The sequence below is a fragment of the Vipera ursinii genome (genome assembly GCF_947247035.1).
Source record: "Vipera ursinii genome assembly, chromosome: 1".
NCBI classification, from domain to species: Eukaryota; Metazoa; Chordata; class Lepidosauria; order Squamata; family Viperidae; genus Vipera; species Vipera ursinii.
The window spans coordinates 178,480,503-178,502,623 of record NC_139512.1 but is presented as its reverse complement, the minus strand read 5'-3'; the positions used below and the strand labels follow the sequence as shown (position 1 = coordinate 178,502,623).

The 22,121-nt window shown below is 39.4% G+C and overlaps 1 protein-coding gene across 13 annotated transcripts in view; it reads left to right on the top strand.

The window, feature by feature from the left end:
* Nucleotides 1-499: 499 nt before the first annotated feature.
* The window catches only part of LOC310635621 (FAST kinase domain-containing protein 2, mitochondrial-like), a 47,795-nt gene continuing 26,173 nt past the window's right edge, over nucleotides 500-22,121 (top strand). For 2 of the 13 annotated variants that reach the window (XM_083354787.1, XM_083354782.1), the window contains exons 1-5: nucleotides 500-2,338; nucleotides 5,117-5,220; nucleotides 9,093-9,201; nucleotides 11,115-11,238; nucleotides 14,670-14,752. In XM_083354787.1, coding sequence (XP_083210913.1) covers nucleotides 1,664-2,338; nucleotides 5,117-5,220; nucleotides 9,093-9,201; nucleotides 11,115-11,238; nucleotides 14,670-14,752 — 1,095 coding nt within the window. In that variant the 5' untranslated portion in view covers nucleotides 500-1,663. The other 11 variants (XM_083354778.1, XM_083354780.1, XM_083354786.1 and 8 more) reach the window with 11 other exon arrangements.

The following is a 22,121-nucleotide window of genomic DNA, read 5'->3' as shown; positions in this document are numbered from 1 at the left end:
ATCAGTCTGGGCCCGGGGTAGGCAAGCTATGCTGGCTCAGGAATTCTGGGAGTTGAAGTCCAGGAGTCATAAAAGAGCCGAGGTTGCCTACCCCTGGTCTGGGCGATCTACAAAGAAGCACGAAACCATCAGGAATTCAAGGAAGGGAAGGCGACGCCAGTTTAGCCCAAAAGTATTCAATCATCCCCAGCCAACGGAGGTGTGTAAGAGTCGCCCTGGAGGGGTTTCCCCTTCACCTGCCAGCACGAACTTCGCCATTGACCAAGAGCCGCGGCAAGAAACCCTCTAATCTGAGGCGCTGCGGAGGGTTGCCTAGCAACTACGTAGGTGCGCACAGGCCGACGGGAAGCGAAACCGTGAGGCCTAGACAACTGGCTTATTTTGTCCGCTTCAGGCAACCGTATCTCGAGAAAGGGAGCCTCCCTTCGCGTCGCATGTGAAGTTGCGTCACCCGGCTTCTTGGTTTGAGCGTGTGGCGCAGAGAGGCGAGTAAGTGGAATGGATCGCTGGGAAAGTCTGGCAGGTTGAAGAAGACGCGGCTCCCTCAGTCAAGCAAGGAACAAGCAGGAAACCAAGAGCGCGGAGGAACAAGGGGTTTGGGAACCAGGAGGGCGGCGGCGTGGCAAAGGCGCCTTAGCCTTTTCTCGCGTGCAGGTCACTGTCCTCGGTGCAATTCTCAGCACTGGAGAAGTTGCGTGGATTTGACAATAGTTTCAGTATATTTCTTCTCTGATAGCGGTCGACCACAGACGGCCGAGAATTCAGTAAGGAGAGAGTTGCTTCTGTTGGTCCCTTATCCCCTAGTTCAGGGGTAGGCAACCTCGGCTCTTTTATAACTCATGGACTTCAACTCCCAGAATTCCTGAGACAGCTATGCTGACTCAGGAATTCTGGGAGTTGAAGTCCATCAGTCATAAAAGAGCCAAGGTTGCCTACCCCTGCCCTAGTTTATATTCCTAGATTTTCATAGCCTTATCTTCTGGCTGTGAACTCTGAAGCTTAGTATTGAACAGTAGACAATTTTGTTTTGCCTTTCTTCCTCGGTAATTGTTTAATACCTTGGGAAGCTTCCAGTTTTCTGAGAACCGAACACGTTTACTTGCTATTGTAATTCTTGCGTGGGCAAATGTACAAAATTGGAGGAGTGAATTAAAACTTTAAAAAACAAACAAACACACACCTAAACTAGTAATCTTTTCTTTTAAAATCAACTTAGAGATTTTTTTTTAAAAAAAACATTTAATCGAGCAAGAAAATCTCTTCATTTTCTTTGTCTATGGCAGTTTATTGAAGAAGTTTTGCAACTGAGACAAAACTAAACGCTTAGAGGCCAAACTAAATTTAGTATTTTGGATAGCTTTCAGAAATTGCAGTCACATTTACTTAAAGTGCAAATCCAACCTAAATACTGCACTAAATTTAAGTGTTCACAGTTTTGTTTCATTTGGGAAATTTTAGCCCAAATTGGTTCAGTCTTGCAATACTCAGCCCTCTCATTTTTTTTTTTAGATTTAGTTAGGCTATCACTTCATTTGGAAAACAGGTGACTGTACTAACTGCAGCAAAAAACCCCCAAATAAGTTATGTTCACAGCTCTCTTCTGATTTTCTTTTTTAGGTTCAAATACGTATTTCCAAGTAAGATATTGTAAAGAGACAGCAACATGAACAGGAAAGTGGAGTATTTTATAAGGTCAATAAGAAGGCTACAGGCATGTCACAATACAGGGAGATCTTTTCCTAGAAATGAAATCAAAACAACTGCATTTGGGATTAATGGTTATAAAAGTTCTGCACAAAGTATTCAATGTCCATTGTATGTTCCTTCTTGCTGGCGTCATTCTTCTATTTCAATTAGTTCTCAAAATACTTTTCTTTATGCTGGGAGCAGTGATGCAAATGAACAGAAAATAACTAATGATCTTGGCCATAAAGAGAAGTTTAAAGCCGTTCAAGTGAACTTCTCAGAGGAAGTTAGAAATACCATTGAAGAAAAGGATGAATTTGACATTTCCAAGGAATTTTTCAATGACCTTCAAAAATGTGTATCTCCTTGTGATGTACTAGACCTTACTGCAAGAAGTCTAGTCTATTCAAAGTATGTCAGTAACTGTTTTTCAGCTATGTGGACGCTTAAAAGAAGTACAGTCAAGAGTCAGAACTACGATGAGACAAAGACAATGCTTGAACACCCTCAGTTTCGAAAGCTCTGCCAGTCGGTGATGGATGAAGCTAAGTACATGTATAGCAATGATTTGGCACACACTCTACTTTCTGTGGTAAAATTAGGAGTTCCACAAAATACCTTGTTAGTTCAGACATTACTGAGGACTTGCCAGGTAAGCAAAACAAACAACAACAACAAAAAACACAATCTAGACAAAATTTAAGGATGCTTTAAAACAGTTCTGGCTTAAACAGTTAAATTTATTATTTAGTATGTCTCAACTTTATATATTCTTTTCTCTTAAAAAAATAACCTAAGACATTTCAGTTTTATCATCTACGCATTGAAAAAGCTACTATTAATCTACGATCATGGGCACTCCATCACTGGAGATTTTTAAGAAGAGGCTAGATAGTCACTTGTCTGAGATGGCATAGGTTCTCCTGCTTGAGCAGGGGGCTGGATTAGACCTCCAAGGTCCCTTCCAGCTTCTATTCTGTATTCTATTCTGTTCTGTTCCGTTTCATTCCGTTCCATTTGACTAAAACTTACAAAGAATGGCTGCAGGACTTGAGTTTGGCTAGTCTAAAGAAAAGAAATAGGGGAGACATGATAGTAGTATTCCAGTATCTGAGGGGCTGCCACAAGGAAGAGGGGGTCACGTTCACCAGAGCACCAGAGGGAAGGACGAGAAACAATGGTTGGAAATTGATCAAAGAGAGAAGCAACCTGGAATTTAAGAGATACTTCCTGACAGTGAGGACAATTAACCAGTGGAACAGCTTGCCTTCAGAAATCGTGTGCGCTCCCATCACTGGAGATTTTTGAAAAGAGGCTAGAGACAGTCACTTGTTTGAGATGGTATAGGTTCTCCTCCTTGAGCAGGGGGCTGGACTAGAAGACCTCCAAGGTCCCTTCCAGCTTCTGTTCTGTTCGTCTGTACTCCATCTGAAAATGGAACTGAATTTAGGACTTATTTCCAAATTGATATGTATCACTGACCAGATACCTCACTTAGTCAATCAGAATTGGAGCTAGTTTGTACCCAGGAATTTTTCAGAAACTATCAGACCAGGAATCTAGACTAGAAAGGGTATTTTTAAAGAATAAAGTCCCAGATAAATGTTGAATTTTAGGGCGTTCATTGGTGCTCTGTTGGTGGGTGAATAAGAAGATACGAAAGGTTGAAGGGAGTTTCCTTTTGTTTTGACGTCTTTATGGCAGCTGATAGACAACAAAAATGGTAGAACCCTTTTACTTGGACTCAAGCAGTCCTTCACTGCAGGTGCCTAAGAGACATTTTTACAGTGGAAGAGCAGCTGATTTGGTTAGCTAGCACATGTAAGCATGGGTGATAATTTAGCATGTTTGAACTACCCTGTAGTACATGAGTGAGCAAATTTATTAACCGAAGATAATTGAGGATAACATGCTTCCTTTAGCCCAGTTTCAAAAGGAGCGGTATGCAAGAGATTTGTTAGGCTGGAAAGAACTTTCTGTCCTATTTCTTCCTTGTTTTATCTCTGGCCTTAGTTAGTACTTGTTTCAGCCTGCCTACAATGCAGCCCAAATCCCCATTCCCTATCACTGAGGGAATGGGGACTTGTTGGCTTACCCTATTACAATATATTAAGCGCTGGGGTTAAATTTCCTGGACTGGCTGTATATTTCTTCTGTATCTGAAAAATTAGAACATTTAAATATTCTAATTTTTGAGACAAAGGGAAAAGAAAAAGCTATTGGGCAATCTCATTTTTTAAAATAGTCTCATTGACATTAATAAGATTCAAATGAACTATTCAAAGTCATTTAAATTGATCTACAGTGTGACTATGAATCCAAACCTCCCTCTTAAGTTCTCAATACTTTATTGCTTTAAGTCAGGAGTGCCAAACTGCCGGCCCACAGGCCCAATGCATCAGGCAGAAGCTGTGCCCACCCCAGCTTCGGTCAGGGGAAAAAAGTTGTGATATCCCTGCTTTAAGTCATCCATGTTATTTGTAGTGAGCAATGGTTTCATCTAGGTTGAAAGAGTCAGAGAAAAAGGGAACAGAGTTCCAGAAGTATTCCTCTCATCCCTGTCTTCAGTAGCGTAGCTGGGTGGGAATGGTTTGAGCAGCACGGTTGGAATTGCCACTTTTATGAGCTCCGTGGACATTATCCGTATAGCATTTTGGCAGAGCAGCCAAATGCTGATTCCACTCCCAGCTTTCTGGTTTATAGCTAGAAAAGAAATGAAACCACCTTTGCGCTGCCACCATACTGCACGGAACCCTATATTGAGCAGGGCTGTGCTGTGGAATACTTGTTCTTTTTTTAACATTAGAGAAACTAACTGAGAGAATGAGAATGCTCACTGTACAATTAATAAAGCACTTATAAAGGTGGTACTGTACATTGTGGCTCTTTCCCCATAACCTCATCCCGCTAGAACAAGCCCATCTTACTTGTGCTAGCGGAAAGGACCCATTGGTCAAAGAACTCCGACTGCCAGGATCCAGAAGCAGAGCCTTCTCTGCTGCAGTGCTTGCCCTTTGGAACTTTTTACCCTCTTGAGATCTGCTCCTACCCTCCTATAACTCTTCAGTGAGCCTGAAGACTTGGCGCTGCCAGTTGGCCTGGGCACCGAATGGAGGAGTTCCACGCTGGAGGTAGCTGCTGGGTTGATGGCAGAAGCCACCTCCCCTCTTGCTCTCTGCTCTCCGCCCATCCATCTTTTTGTTATCATATTGATATATTCTCATGCTCTGTCATTTTTTTTCAATTTTCTTTCTCTTTATTATTTTAAGCTGCCTAGAATAGCCCCATGGCAAGATAGGCGGCAAATGAATTTAATTAATTAATGAAACAAATAAATAAATAGTAGGCATTTAATTTGTTAATTTTTCCTCTGTTTGGCCTATGATTTTATCTTTCCATGAAAATCTTCTAAAATGAATCTTTTCAATAGGAACGTATCAATGAATTTAATGATCGAAGTGTCTCAATTATTGCAAACACTTTGAAAGGCATGGAAAAATGCAAGAATGTGGAAGCTCTTCAACTTGGACTACAGTAAGAAAAGACTTTAATTAAGTTTGTACATTGGTACTCATCAGTTTTTGTGCACATGTGTGGGAGAAGTTTCTTCCTAGTTAAATACTTGTAGCTTATTCCAGTTTATATCTGAACCCAAATATCCTGAGCTTAGTCTTAATTCCAGTTCAAATTATAGGTTTTTAGTAAACTTTAATTAAGACTAATCATAGTTTAATATTCAGATGAAGCACTCATCAGATTTTTATTGGAACCAGGAACGTTTTTCTCCTTGTGATGGTGCAAGAGGAAAGGGAATTGGCGGCAGAGGTACTACATGAGGTTGAATTTAGTGATGCATCCAAATGTGTCCATAACTAAAAGGAACAAGAGTTTAGAACTGTGAATTTAAATTGATTAAATAGCCAATAGGATATTTGAAAATTAAATTAAACAGGTTAAATATGAATTGAAACTTTGTGTAAAATTGCTTCAGAATATAAAATGGAATAGATAGGAAATGTATGCATTTATTTAACAGCAAGCCACATTAAGCTAATGGGCAATTCCTGACAAATATACATAAGATCAATTTTTACTTTCTTAGACCAAATTCAACATACTATGATTCCAACTAAGATATAAATGAAGGATTTAACAGAATACTTTTCCTGTTTATATTATATTAACCTCTGGTGTAGTTCCTGAGAAACTTTAGTGTCCATATCCAGGCTGTCCACTGTTATTTGTTCTGGATATTTGTTTATCCCATTTTTAATTTTTTTCAATAATAAAGGCATCTTATAGTGTTAGAGAGCATATCTGTGTCTATCATCTATTGCATACCATTAAAATCAGAATTGAAATTATCATAATGAATAATTAAAGGTTTGGTGGAAAAGCTGTATTTTTAATCTTCCTAAGTATTGGCTGAGTGGAGGTCAAATACATCTCCTTAGGGTGCCCATTCCACAGCCTGGGGCCCATGCAAAAGAAGGTCTTCCTGCCCTACTAGATAACAAAATTCTATTAAAATGTGATCTGAAGAGATTTTTTTCTACTGATCAAAGAAGGCACGTTCATAGTCGGACATGTAGTTCTCACTATAGTCTGGCACTAACTAAAGCATTAAGGGCTTGAAGGTCTATTTATTTATTTATTTATTTAGTTACATTTATATACCGCCCTTTCCCTGAGGACTCGGCGGTTTACAGGGAATTAAAAATCCAACATGCAAAAGTTAAAAACCAAATTAAAAAATATTAAATTGACCCTGTACGCTTAAAAACCCCAATTAAAAATTAAAAAGGTCAATGCCAAACAAGTTGAATTAGGTCAGAAAACCAAGCATTAGCCAGTGCAATTCTTTCAGTAATGGATTATGTGATCCATGCAACAGGTAGCATCCTGGCATTTTGCATCAGTTGCAAATTCTGGCATTTTTTGAGGGTACCTGTATCCTCATGTACACCAGATTGCAGTATAAGTAGTTCTTAATTTATGACCACATTTGAGACTGGAATCTCAATTGTTGAGCGAAGCGGTCGTTAAACAAGATGTCCATGTGATCATTTTGCTCAACAACTGTAATCCTGGCACTCCCGGTTGTGGTTCTTACGTGATCACAGGGCTCATTGAGTGGACAGAATCCCAGGTAAGTGTGTGTGGGGGGCCTCTGGGAGGCTCTATATAGGAGCTGAAAGTCTCTCTGGCAAAATCCAAGCAGGGTTTTCTGCTCCTAGGTGGAGAGACCTTAGCACACAGCCTGCACTGGGCCTCCCCAACCTCCCTTAAAGCACCTTGCATTTCTTTCCTTACCACCCTGCCTCTCCACTCAAGAGCTGAAAATCCCGTGACAAGGGAAGGCAAATTTCTTGGTCCCACAAGACGACATTTTTAATGAAGTGCATCACTGGCTGAATACATTAGAACAAGGAAAATGATGGACACTGGAACGGAGTTAAGGCTTGTGCTGGATCTGATTGCGCTCCCCAGCAAGGTGCTGTTTGAGAGTGCTCCTCGATCTCCAGTTGTCACAAGAGTTTAGAAGTGCCAGTTGTAGTGAGAAGTGCATTTGCAACAATTACAGCCAGTACCTCAAATGTAAGTCTTCCTGAGCCAGCTGGACTTAGCAGCTATTACCTGTGCCATGCTTATAACCCACGTAACTACAGGTAGTCCTCAAATTATATTTTTTAAAAAACGATTTTTGGAATCGGAACAAAGATACTCGACCTTACATCTGAAAGTACACTACCGGTATTCCAGATATGGGTGACTGCTACAGTGAAGATTTGTGTAATGGGGAATCTGATAATGTATTTCTTTCCTTCTGGACCTTAACAAGGGAGGAAGAATCTTCTCAGAAAATCACCTTGTCCAGGAATGAAATATGTGAGAGATGTAAGGATGTCACAGAATAATTATTAAAGACCCAGCACATATTTCAGGACATATTAATGATCTGGTTTTAAGTATAAGATAGATTAGTAGTAAATTCATAGTTGATAGTGTCTCAATGCTCTTGTTAGGATGAAGAATCAGTTTACATGATCTGTCCTTGGCAGTTAATAGAATCTAAGGAATTTCTAAAGGCTTATAGAGGGCTTTTTTCTAAAGTGGTTAGTAGTTTGGGTAGTTTTAGACTAGAAGGTTAAAATGAGAGGGCTATTGATAGTATCTGGAATGCCAGTATCAGTTGTGGAAAGTGTATTGATTTACCAAGCAGCTATAGGTGATGCAGCTAACTAATATATTATCAGAATATAGGTGATGTAAATATTTCCATGAGTTTGACCAAGTGTAAGTCAAAATATCTACCTAATACCATCCAGCTCATGCTTTCGGATCAGGGCTTCCTTGTGGATCCAACACTGGATTTTGTTTATGGTTCATTGGCAAGTAGTAAATCCTTCTCAGTGACAACTGGTTGTCCGTATGTCTTCATAAAATAATTAGAGATTGGTGTTCATCCAGACCTTTAAAATACTTACTATTTTATTTCTGTTTTTAAAAAGAATGAACCTTTTTTTAAATTTTGGATTTTTTTTTAACATTCTGGTTTTACTGTAAAGTGCCAAGGGCTCCTCTGAAAGGAAGATTAGAATATAAATAGTTATTTTTTTCTCTCATGGCCTCCTTTTTTGCTCAACTTTAATGGAAAAGTTTCAGATTTCAAAATACTTTAGGATAGCTTCTGATGGGAAGAATTAAGGAAACAGGAGAAGGTGGCAAAATTATTCCAGTGATTTAAGTTAGATTTGAAACAGTTCTTGTTTCCTTGGCCCAAATAATTTCAGAAGCTCAATTAAAAAAAAGATTAGAAATTTAAAATATACAGACAGTATATACAATTTTGTGAAAAAGTACTTCTGTTTAGATTTCTTAAACTTGTGTTTATCTTCGCAATTAAATATCAGAGATTCATGTGGGACAAAGTACTATCAGACTGAAAACTAATACCACAGTTGGTATTTATTTCAAAATGTTTAGTGACAATATTTTAAAAATCCAGAACATAAATACTTTCCCCAAAACTCTAGCAAGCATATTAACTCTATAGAACTTTCATGGATTTAAAAATGAAATCATACTTGTCTAAACCAGGCATATGACACAAAAGTAATTGAATGAAATATATGACACTGGCAACTTATTTAAGTGTGACAAAGAGACAGGTTTAGGAGATGCTGTGGAAATTTCCAATCCACAATTGTGTATAATAAGTCTCCAAAATTAGCTCTACTTTTAATTTTCCTGATGCTTAAAATGTATTTCGCTTCAATTAGAAGATGTATAATATCAGTCTTTGTGTGAGTGTGTGCGTGTGTACGTGCACACATACAATGATACCTGCTCCATTCATTTATGTCCATTACATATTCTTTTTCTGAGTTTTTTTTCCTTAATAGGTTACTTTTACAAGAGAAAGTCCACAAAATATCGGATGTGTTTGTATTGCAAACCATAATGCGCAGTATTGGGAAGGATGTACCACTGACACTTAAGAGAAATTTGGAGGTAAAAAATGGATACTGTTCTTTCATCTATGTTTTCAATTATTGCATTAAGTTTGTATAAATATACATGCAGGTATCATTGCTTTTGTCATTACAGAGGAAAAATTCATTTATTTTAAGAGCTACGAATGTCAAGGATCATGGAATATAGTCAGGAGCCTGATTAACTACCTATCTTTGATTATTTCTGCCTTTGCAGAAAAATCAGGTATGCAAGAGGTGTTCCAGGTCTCCAGGTATTGCTGTATCAAGAAATCTGTCATAGCACCTGTTCTCTAGAACAGCATTCCCACCCCCCACCCTCAAAATCTGTAATGGTTCCCACACGGATAATTTTCCAGAAGTCTTTCAACACTTAGCTATTCTCTCTGGCCTTAGAACACGATAGTTGTTGAACCCTACAGTTTTCTTGTTTTACTTAATATTTATGGTCATCATGATCTGTTTTTCTATTTTATTTCTTGCTTTTTTATGTAAGCTGCCCAGGCTGGGTTTGGACTAGGTTGGAATCTATATAAATAAATATTAAATATTAAGTATTAAATCCTTACAGTTATGGTGCAACAGAAGTGATTTCTTTATTTCTGTGTTGTTTTTACAAAAACTTTGATAGAAGACATTTATTTTCATTTATTTGATTTATCTACAATAATAAATAAATAAATAAAAACAAATAAATAAATAAATTACATACATACATACCCCTCACATCCTGGACATAAAGTATTTCAACTTCTTCCCTCAAGACAATGCTATAGGGCATTGTACACCAGAACGATTAGACACAAGGACAGTTCCCCCCCCATGCCGTTACTCTGCTTAACTAATTCCCACAACAGTATCAAAATACTTAGTAAAGCTGTATTACTATGCTACTCCTCATCTTTCCTATTACCTGTCCTTATCTTCTTATGACTATAATTTTGCTGCTTGTATTACAATTTATATTGTGTTTTTTTTGTACCCTAGTATGATTTATATATAGGGACGCGGTGGCTCAGTGGGTTAGGACGCTGAGCTTGTCGATCAGAAGGTCGGCAGTTTGGCGGGTCGAATCCCGAGTGCCGCGTAACAGAGTGAGCGCCTGTTACTCGTCCCAGCTTCTGCCCACCTAGCAGTTCGAAAGCACGTAAAAATGCAAGTAGAAAAATAGGGACCACTGCGGTGGGAAGGTAACAGCGTTCCGTGCGCCTTTGGCGTCTAGTCATGCCAGCCACATGACCACGGAGACGTCCTCAGACAAACGCTGGCTCTTCGGCTATGAAACGGAGATGAGCACCGGCCCCTAGAGTCGGAAACGACTAGCACGCATGTGCGGGGGAACCTTTACCTTTACCTTATGATTTATATTGTTTGCTTAGCTAGTACTCCATGACTATCACTTATCTTATGATTTTTGATGAAGTGTTGTATTTCACGATTTGTGATGAATGTATTTTCATGTTGTATATTATCATGATTATCACTATTACTTGTATGTACACTGAGAGCTTATGCACCGGAAACAAATTCCTTGTGTGTCCAACCACACTTGGCCAAGAAAGAATTCTATTCTGTTTTGTTCCTGCCATTTCATCACAGCAACACCAAGTGGATAAACAGATATAAAAACATAATACAAATAAACATCAAAATAACAGCATAAGTAAGTTTAAAGACAAACAGGCTAAAACAACATAATTATGAAATCACCATAACTGTATAGAAAGTAAGAAATCAAAAATAAGTAAATGGATAATTTTAAACCAAAAAATATATGAAGCTGTTGACTACTTTTTCCAAACTTGAAATCTTCAAAATAAAAGTAGGAGAAATATATTTGTTAACTCTCTGTGACAAGAAATAATAATCTTATAATCCTTCTCTTGTAAGCCAATGATACTTCTGGCTAATTTGAAATTTATTTCAATTTAGAACAAGATGTTGAATCTGATGGGTCACTTGACTGTTCCAAACGCTTTTCAAATGATCAGGGTATTGGGTGAAATGGACTATCTCTCTGTTCCAATCCTGAATGCTTGTAGTAAGACAATAATAGGTATGTCATGACACATGTCTGAGATTGCTAATGTTCAAATCAGTTTATTTAATTATAATGCTTTTGAACCCAGTTTATTTTAATTTGCCATAAGAGTTTACAGATAAGTATTTGCTTACAAATAACAAAATAAAAAATAGAGGGTATATGTGAATTATGGTTGAACTGTTGAGTTCTTGGTGTTCTCTGAACTTGATTGTTTTTCTGCAGATGTTTGCAGCGTCCTGTGGTCAGTGCCTGCAATTGGTAACATTTTTTTGCCAGAAACGGATTTACTTCTGGTTTCTGGCAAAAAAGGTCCATTGCAGACAATGGGTTTACTTAACAACCAAGGTGTTCACTTAGTGACCAGCACAACATTCACTGAGCCACAACATTGAAATAGGACCTGTATCATCTCTTTTTGAGATTATTCCATTTATTCCCTGGCATGGTTTATAAGTGAGAGGAATTACATTGTAGAGTTTTTTCCCCCTAAAGCACGGGTCAGCAACCCTTTGAGCCGTCTCCTGCGGCTCCCAGTCCTCCTCCTCCAGCAGAGGTTTGGGGAGCTGCACATGCAGCTCCCCAAACCTCCACTGCCCTGTTTGCAGAGATGCTGCCTTCGTCCATGTTTGATGAAGGCAGCAGCTCTCCAAACAGTTTGCAGAACTGCTGCGTGCGGCGGAGGTTTGGAGAGGTGCGCGTGCACCTCTGTAAACCGCCGCCGTCCTGTTCGGAGGTCTGCCACGTTCGTTCATGTTTGACGAGCACAGCAGACCTCCGAACGGGACGGCAGCAGTTTCGAGAGGTGCGCACGCACTCTCCAAACTACCACCGCCCCGTTTGCACAGCTGCTGCGTTCGTCCATGTTTGACGAGCGCGGCAGGTCTCCAAACGGGCAGTGGCGGTTTGGAGAGTGCGCGCGCACCTCTCCAAACTGCCGCCGTCCCGTTCGGAGGTCTGCCGCGTTCATGTTTGAGCGCGGCAGACCTCTGAAAGGGATGGCGGCGGTTTGGAGAGGTGCGCACGCACTCTCCAAACTACCACCGCCCCGTTTGCACAGCTGCTGCGTTTGTCCATGTTTGATGAGCGCAGCAGGTCTCCAAATGGGCGGCGGCGGTTTGGAGAATGCGCGTGCACCTCTCCAAACTGCCACCGTCCCGTTCGGAGGTCTGCCGTGTTCGTTCATGTTTGACAAGTGAGGCAGACCTCCGAACGGGATGGCGGCGGTTTGGAGAGGTGCGCACGCACTCTCCAAACTACCACCGCCCTGTTTGCACAGCTGCCTCATTTGTCCATGGTTGATGAACGCGGCAGGTCTCCAAACGGGCGGCGGCGGTTTGGAGAATGCGTGCGCACCTCTCCAAACCGCCGCCGTACCGTTCATACACCTGCTGCGCTCATCCATGTTTGACGAGCGCGGCAGATCTCCAAACGGGACGGTGGAGGTTTGGAGAGGTGCGCGCGCACTCTCCAAACTGCCACTGTCCTCTTTGCGCAGCCGCGCTGCAGGAGACGTTCGCACAGGTGCCTCACAGCTCGAGGGAGCCGCGCTGCAAGAGACGCTCGCAAGGCTTCCTTCAGCCGGGGAAGGGCCCGTTGCCTCCGAGGGGGGCCGGGCGGGATCGTCTGAAAGGCCGTTTCCTTCCTCGGCCTGCGAGTCCTTCCCCCCCCCCGTAAGCTGGCGGCACTGGGCAGCGACAGGTGCGTGCAGCTCAGGATGCGGTGTGGGCGTAGGGGTTGTGTATGTTTTTGCTTGTTCTGCGCATGTGCGTGCGTGCGCACATTTTGCGGCTCCCACTTTTTTGTGTGTATGACGGAACCAGTTCCAAGTGGCTCTTTTGCTGTTTCAGGTTGCTGACCCCTGCCCTAAAGGAACCCCTTTTTATAAGAGTTCCAAATTAGTAGCATTTATTAATCATACACCCTTGGTTGACAAACATCCAAGTAGAAAACAATTCCCTAATCAAATTTATATAGCTGCCCATCTCACCCAAGGTGACTTTGGGCAACACAATAGATTTTTTTTAAAAAAAATCCTGTTAAGGATTATTGTGCAGAAGTCTCCTTGTGCTACCAAACAGTTGCACAGACAAGGAAGGGTATTGAGAGCAGTAAGAGTCACACAGTAACCACAAGAGTACACTTGAGTTGTAAAAGCAAAAAGTAGTTTACTTTAAGGTGGTGTAAAAACAAAAATACACAGTCAAAAATAAACAGTCCAGGTCATACACAATAGCAACGCTCCAAGGAGTAATCCAAATACAAAGTCTTCTTACCAGTCCAGAGGTCAATACACAGTTAAGGTTTACAACAGTAGTAAAGCAACAGTACAGTAAAACAGAGCAAAAACAGTAATAGTAGAGAGCAGTGAATTCAGAGAGAGAGAGAAGCTACGTTACTAGCTCCGTCTTATGGCCATGAGAACACTTACACACCCATTGGCCAATTTATTTTAATCCCATTTATATCCCGCCCTTCTCCGAAGACTCAGGGCGGCTTACAATTTAAGCACAAACCAATATGCTTAGCAATAGCCTTCATTCTATGTATATGCCTGCTTATTAGGACTTTCGCTTTCGCCCCCCCCAAGTGGCATTATTACAAAGTCAACAATTTGTAATTTACTCTGCCATGCACAGACATCTCTCCAGTTCTGATCACTCACTTCTGCACCAGTTTTTCAGTATAAATTGTGCCTATTTCTCCAGAGATCCCCCTGCTTTCTTCACAAGTACTAATTATGTTGTTATGACAGATGACACAGAATCCACAGAAGAGAGGATGCGGCAACGGCAGCTGGAAGAAATTGAGGGGGAAGTCGAAGAAATATGCTCCAAGGTAGATCTATCCAGAACATTTAACCAACCAAGATGAACTGCTACATTTATCAGACAGATGTGATATAAACACACTGAGAGGCTGTTGTTTGATAGCAGTCAGGCTATCAAAGTTCTTTCAAGAGAAATGGGCAACTGAGAGCCTTGGTGGAGCAGTGGGCTAATGCCTCCTTAAGTAACAACAGCTGCCTGCAATTAGTGCAGGTTCGCATCCCACCAGGCTCAAGGTTGACTCAGCCTTCCATCCTTCCGAGGTAGGTAAAATGAGGACCCAGATTGTTGGGAGCAATAAGCTGACTTTGTAATAATGCCGCTTGGAGGGTGTATGAAAGCCCTAATAAGCAGGTATATACATAGAATGAAGGCTACTGCTAAGCTTGTAAGCCGCCCTGAGTCTTCGGAGAAGGGCAGGATATAAATGGAATTAAAATTTAAAAAAAACTGGAGTATGGTGAAGCAAGAACCATACTGTAATTTACTCTGCCACGCACAGACATCTCTCCAGTTCTGCTCACTCACTTCTGCACCAGTTTTTCAGTATAAATTGTGCCTATTTCTCCAGAGATCCCCCTGCTTTCTTCACAAGTACTAATTATGTTGTTACTACAGATGACACAGAATCCATAGAAGAGAGGATGCGGCAACGGCAGCTGGAAGAAATGGAGGGGGAAGTCGAAGAAATATGCTCCAAGGTAGATCTATCCAGAACATTTAACCAACCAAGATGAAATGCTGAGAGGCTGTTGTTTGATAGCAATCAGGCAAAGAAAATTACAAAACAATTTCTCTCTGATTTTTCCCAGCTGAGATTCTTTTGCTGAGATTTCAAATTCTGAAAAAAATCTATATCAGGTGTTGAGCTCCGTGGGCCCGACACACAAAGGAGGGGGGGAAAGCAGCGTGGGACCGCTGACTCCCTACTGAACTCCCTGCTGGCCAGGGTTGCCACCAGGCACAAAGAAAACAGTACATCAATGGACTACTGGCAAGAATCACAGACGTGAGTACTTCATTTCCCTTACAATCCTGTGTTAAATTTCTCTGTCTGCTTATTTCTATTCTGTGACTGAGTGATGCTTCTTATAATGTCTGTATCTTAGCTGGAGGAAGAAAATAGAAAACTGGCCCACAAGAAGGCAAGCCTTCTTAAGGAAAACAAGAAACTAAAGGATAAACTTCAGAAGCAACTTCAGGAAACTGAAGAAAGTAAGTATTTTTTTAACCCATTTTAATTATTTTCATTTTAAAAATGAAAGTGATTGATTGAAGTTTAACTTCACAAGTACTAATTATGTTGTTATTACAGGTGACACAGAATCTTCTAAGAACTTATGATATCTGAAAACTGTGATCTGGAAGGAAATATATTAAAATTTTATTTGAAATGTTTTTGTGTGTATGTATGTATGCTTGGAAATAAGCATACCAGATCTACAAAAACCACTTGGATATACATTAGTGAAAAGGGTTCCTTTTTACTGGCTCTGCCTCTGCAGCTAGCAGCCCATAATAGTCAGTTTTCTGTAAAGTAAAATCAGGCCGACATTATAGGAGAAAATTTAGTTTGGGAGTAGCTTAGTTTGGTTAAGTATAGTACATTTTATTTATGATGGATGCGTTCCTTTATTATGGAGGGAAGCTCCTTTTTTTTAATAAATTTTTTATTAAGTTTATTGTTTAAAAACATTGGACACAGTACCAGCGGGCTGACAAGCCTTCTTGTCTACAATGTTCAAATATGTATATATACATGTATATATGTAGATCAAAAATACACTTAAATACACTTAAATTACAAATCAGTGAAATAACACAATATTTAAAACAATAAGCTAGTCTGTAAAACCTAATAGAGACCTTTCTTTTTATCCCTCCAAAGATACAATTTGTTCAAAATTCTATAATAATCTGATTGATCTTTATTCTTTAGTTCCAAAGTTAGTTTGTCCATTTCTGCGCAATCCCAAATTTTCCTAATAACCTCTTTTTCTCCTGGGATCTCATTCTTTTTCCATTTTTGCGCAAATGACATTCTAGCTGCTGTGATCATCAAATATAGCACATCTTTAGGATATTTCTCTTTCGTAATTCCCAACAAGAAAAGTTCTGGACTAAACTCAATATCTTGTTTTAGTATTTCTCTCAGCCAAATCCAAATCATTTTCCAAAATTTTTGTGTTTTACTGCAAGACCACCATGTATGGAAATATGTGCCTATCTCTTCAGAGCACTTCCAACATTTGGGAGATGCTGTTGTATACATTTTTGCTAGACGGGCTGGGGGAAGATGCCATCGATAAAACATTTTAAATAAATTTTCTTTATAAGATGAGGCCAGTGTTATCCTTTTATTTCTGTCCCAAATTGTTTGCCAAGTACCTAAATCAATGTTATGTCCTAAATTGTTAGCCCAAAATCAACATGGGATCCTTCACTTGCTCTTCAAACAGCTTATATCCCAAAAGCTCCTTTTTGAGGTATGAGATCCTCTATTTGATTTATTTAATTATCGACTCACATGTGTGAGTCTAGGATTAGTTTAGGATTCCAAGAAATGACATGACAGGTAAGATGGCATAAATAATAATGAAATAAAAGAGGAATCAAAGGAATGTAGGAACAAGCAAAAATTGTTTTAGGATAACATTTAAAAATATCTGTACATCTTTCAGGCCCTTTCTTGGTCAATTCTGTTAACATGTTCCATTTAAACATGTCCTCGGGACCCACATCCAGAATGGCTGGGAAACGACACTGTGGCCTTGCTTGGGGTGCACAGAAAAGTAGGTAGTCATGGGGCTGATTAGGAATCCCTCTTCCTAATTAATTTGCAACATCGCTTGCCTCTTTTAGATTTGATAAATGGTGCTCACCTTTTTAATATTTGGGAGCTGTAGGCTGGCAAGACCGACTGATTTAATAGTATTTTTATACTGCTGACTCCATATGAACTCTTGACAATTTACAAACAGCTGCATAAAATCCATACAACTAGTAGGCAGGAGGTCCAGAGTTACCTTATGCTAAAGGAGAGATGGGAGGATCCTAACCTCTGACCATCTTGTTATCAACACTATCTCGGAGGCCCTGTCGATTATTCTTACATTTATCCTGTAAGAAGAGTGCTATTAAAACATCATTTTAACAGCAGAGCAGCTAAAGGCAGCTTCAGCTCTCCCTGAAGCTGGCTAGAGGTGAAAGTCAGGCGATGTCATGAGGATTGTTGCTTAACAATGGCTAGTGAGGGTCTTCATGCTATGGTTAGAGCAACATGAGGATGAACTAGTTGACTTACACCGACTGCTCCAAATGAACAAAGAAATAAATAAAATCCCAAGCAAATTCATTTTTATCTCCTATACTATCGGCCTGATTTTACTTGACAGAAAACTGACTATTATGGGCTGCTAGCTGCAGAGCCAGAGCCAGTAAAAAGGAACCCTTTTCACTAATGTATAGCTATTTAGAGCTAGAGGATTAAATTTTTATTCCTCCCAGATTTTTACAAATAGAGGGAAGGACAGCAACTTAATTATTCTCAGCAGTCTCACTTGTAATCAGCCTGTTTAATTTTACTGCTAAAAATCTAATTTTTAGATCTGTCTGCGGAAATACAGACACGCAAAAAGAAAACAGTATATCAATGAACTAGGGGCAAGAATCACAGACGTGAGTAATTCATTTCCCTTACAATCCTGTGTTAAATTTCTCTTTCTGTCTGCTTATTTCTATTCTGTGACTGAGTGATGCTTCTTATAATGTCTGTATCTTAGCTGGCCCATGAGATCGCAAGTCTTCTTCAGGAACAGAAGGAAATAGAGAAGCAACTTGAAGAACTGAAGCAAGTAAGTATTTTTTAACCCATTTTAATTATTTTCATTTTAAAAATGAAAGTGATTGATTGAAGTTTAACTTCACAAGTACTAATTATGTTGTTATTTTGGGGGGGCAGTGCTTGACAGGATGTCCATACAACAGAGGATGCGGCAACGGCACCTGGAAGAAATGGTGGGGAAAGTCGAATAAATATGATTCAAGAACATTTAACCAACCAAGATGAAATGCTGCATTTAGCTTAGTTTGGTTAATTTGTTCAAGTCTTTGTGGACCCCCTGTGACAACATGCGGACCCTTTATTTAATATCATACTTATTTACTCAGTTTAGTTTAGTTTACACACACTGTTTATTTACCATATTTAATATATTTAATTTAGTTTGGGAGTAGCTTAGTTTGGTTAAGTATAGTACATTTTATTTATGATGGATGCGTTCCTTTATTATGGAGGGAAGCTCCTTTTTGAGGTAAGAGATACTCTACTTGATTTATTTAATTATCAACTCACATGTGTGAGTCTAGGATTAGTTTAGGATTCCAAGAAATGACATGACAGGTAAGATAGAGGGAAAGACAGCAACATAATTATTCTCAGCAGTCTCATTTGTAATCAGCCTGTTTAATTTTACTGCTAAAAATCTAATTTTTAGATCTGTCTCCGGAAATACAGACACGCAAAAAGAAAACAGTATATCAATGAAGTACGGGCAAGAATCACAGACGTGAGTAATTCATTTCCCTTACAATCCTGTGTTAAATTTCTCTTTCTGTCTCCTTATTTCTATTCTGTGACTTTGAGTGATGCTTCTTATAATGTCTGTATCTTAGCTGCAGGAAGAAAATAAAAAACTGGCCCACAAGATCGCAAGTCTTCTTCAGGAACAGAAGGAAATAGAAAAGCAACTTGAAGAACTGAAGCAAGTAAGTATTTTTTAACCCATTTTAATTATTTTCATTTTAAAAATGAAAGTGATTGATTGAAGTTTAACTTCACAAGTACTAATTATGTTGTTATTACAGGTGACACAGAATCTTCTAAGAACATGATATCTGAAAACTGATCTGGAAGGAATATTAAAATTTTATTTGAAATGTGTTTGTGTTTGTGTTTGTGTGTGTATGTGTGTATGTATGTATGCTTGGAAATAAGCATAGCAGATCTCCAAAAACCACTTGGATATACATTAGTGAAAAGGGTTCCTTTTTACTGGCTCTGCCTCTGCAGCTAGCAGCCCATAATAGATAGTTTTCTGTAAAGTAAAATCAGTCCGACAGTATAGGACATCAAACCTAGTTTTAAGATGGTTTTATTGAATACTTATCTCAAAAAATTCACTTTAAAGGGAAAAGACACATCTCTGTATCCACTGTCATACAAATAAATCTTTTGGGAGATCAAGATGCATAATATTAATATTTATTGAGGAGAATAGTTCAATGGTTTGATTATTGTAGTTTTACTGAAGATAAGATGATGACATTATAGAATCAGTTCCTTTCTCCATCATCATTTGTCTGGCAGAACCAGAACAGTTATTTATGTATTATGCATTTATAATAGTTTTTTTCCCCTAAAGGAACCCCTTTTTATAAGAGTTCCAAATTAGTAGCATTTATTAATCATACACCCTATTTAGAGCTAGAGGATTAAATTTTTATTCCTCCCAGATTTTTACAAATAGAGGGAAGGACAGCAACATAATTATTCTCAGCAGTCTCATTTGTAATCAGCCTGTTTAAATTTACTGCTAAAAATCTAAATTTTTAGATCTGTCTCCGGAAATACAGAGAGGCACAAAAAAACGGAAGGAGTACATCAATGGACTACTGGCAAGAATCACAGACGTGAGTAATTCATTTCCCTTACAATCCTGTGTTAAATTTCTCTTTCTGTCTGCTTATTTCTATTCTGTGACTGAGTGATGCTTCTTATAATGTCTGTATCTTAGCTGGAGGAAGAAAATAGAAAACTGGCCCACAAGAAGGCAAGCCTTCTTAAGGAAAACAAGAAACTAAAGGATAAACTTCAGAAGCAACTTCAGGAAACTGAAGAAAGTAAGTATTTTTAACCCATTTTAATTATTTTCATTTTAAAAATGAAAGTGATTGATTGAAGTTTTTTTAGATCTGTCTCCGGAAATACAGAGAGGCACAAAGAAAATGGAAGGAGTACATCAATGGACTACTGGCAAGAATCACAGACGTGAGTAATTCATTTCCCTTATAATCCTGTGTTAAATTTCTCTTTCTGTCTGCTTATTTCTATTCTGTGACTGAGTGATGCTTCTTATAATGTCTGTATCTTAGCTGGATGAAGAAAATAGAAAACTGGCCCACAAGAAGGCAAGCCTTCTTGAGGAAAACAAGAAACTAAAGGAGAAACTTCAGAAGCAACTTCAAGAAACTGAAGCAAGTATGTATTTTTAACCCATTTTAATTATTTTCATTTTAAAAATGAAAGTGATTGATTGAAGTTTAACTTCACAAGTACTAATTATGTTGTTATTACAGATGACACAGAATCCATAGAAGAGAGGATGCGGCAACAGCAGCTGGAAGAAATGGAGGGGGAAGTCGAAGAAATATGCTCGAAGGTAGATCTATCCAGAACATTTAACCAACAAAGACAAAGATGAGATGCTAAATTTATTGGACAGATGTGAAATAATCACACTGAGAAGCTGTTGTTTGATAGCAATCAGGCAAAGAAAATTACAAAAAAATTTCTCTCTGATTTCTCCCAGCTGTTCTTTTGCTGAGATTTCAAATTCTGAAAAAAATCTATATCAGGTGTTGAGCCCCATGGGCCTGACACACAAAGGAGGGGGGGAAAGCAGCGTGGGACCGCTGACTCCCTACTGAACTCCCTGCTGGCCAGGGTTGTCACCAGGAAGCTGGGCAGCCTGACGAGCACATTGCGCAGACTGCATTCCATCAGCCGAGGAGCCAGTTCCAGGAGGCCGTCATCTGTTGAGTGCCAGAGCCTGGTAATGCCACTGCAACAAGGAGTGGCTCAGCGTGGATCTGACGGCGGTGCAGCTGGAGCACAGGGAGGCCATCGGAGGCAAGCCAACGACACCATCGGGGCGGGGCGCCTCGTGGCTTGTGGCATGCGGCACCAGCAGGGCGAGGGACGAACCGTCGTGGCAGCTGTGGGGAGGGGAATAAACTGTCTGTTAGTCGTACCTGCCTACTGGTTGTTACTTTCACACTGAGAACGTTTTGACACCAGGGATGATTCACACTACATCTGAAGAAAAGCTTTGGAATGTAATTTTCCAGAAATGCCTTCTTTTCTTTCCTCAAAAGAAATATGAAAGCTGCTGCTATGATTGGGGCCTTGATGAGGTGAAAGGGGCTTGTGTGTGTAAATGAAATTGTGGGCTATGTCATCAGACATGTATATTGAAGTTAAATATTCTATTTTGTAACCATGAATACCAGGAGTCCCAACTTTTATTAAAAAGTGATTCACTTTTCCCTTTGAGAATATATGTCATTCGATCTGACTCTGCGCATAGTAATACTTTCTCTATTACTTGATAGTCCATTGGGATTTCCTTCGTCTTCCAATATTGCGCATAAGTCATACGCGCCGCTGTTGTAATATGTATTAATAGATACCAAACATTTTTGGTACTTCTTGTGGCTTCATCCCCAAGAGCAAAATAGCTGGGTCGAATTGAAAATCATATCCTGTTATTTGAAATAACCAATTTTTTATATTGGTCCAGTAACGCCTAACCTTTGGACAAGTCCACCATTGATGGTAGAAAGTGCCCCTGGCAGAATCACATTTCCAACATTTGTCATTTGTATTGGGAAACATTTTTGAAATTCGTGCGGGAGCTAAGTACCATCTATACAACATTTTGTACATATTTTCTTTAAATGCCGTTGTTAACGTTAATTTTATATTTTTCTTCCAAATTTGTTCCCACTCCTCTAATTCTATAGTGCGACCAATATTTCTCCCCCAGGCAATCATTACATCATTTATTGTTCCCCCTTCCATCCCATGAAACAAAAGATTATAGGTCTTAGATAAAAATTTAGCATCACTTCCCCATAAAATCTTGTCTAATTCTTGTGGGATTATATTGATTCCAAATTCCTGCTTATCCCTATTAAACCTTGAGCTCATTTGAGAATATGACCACCAATCCAACTCTATACCCCCAGAATGTAACTCCTCCCTGGATTTAAGATTGCCTCTCAGATCTA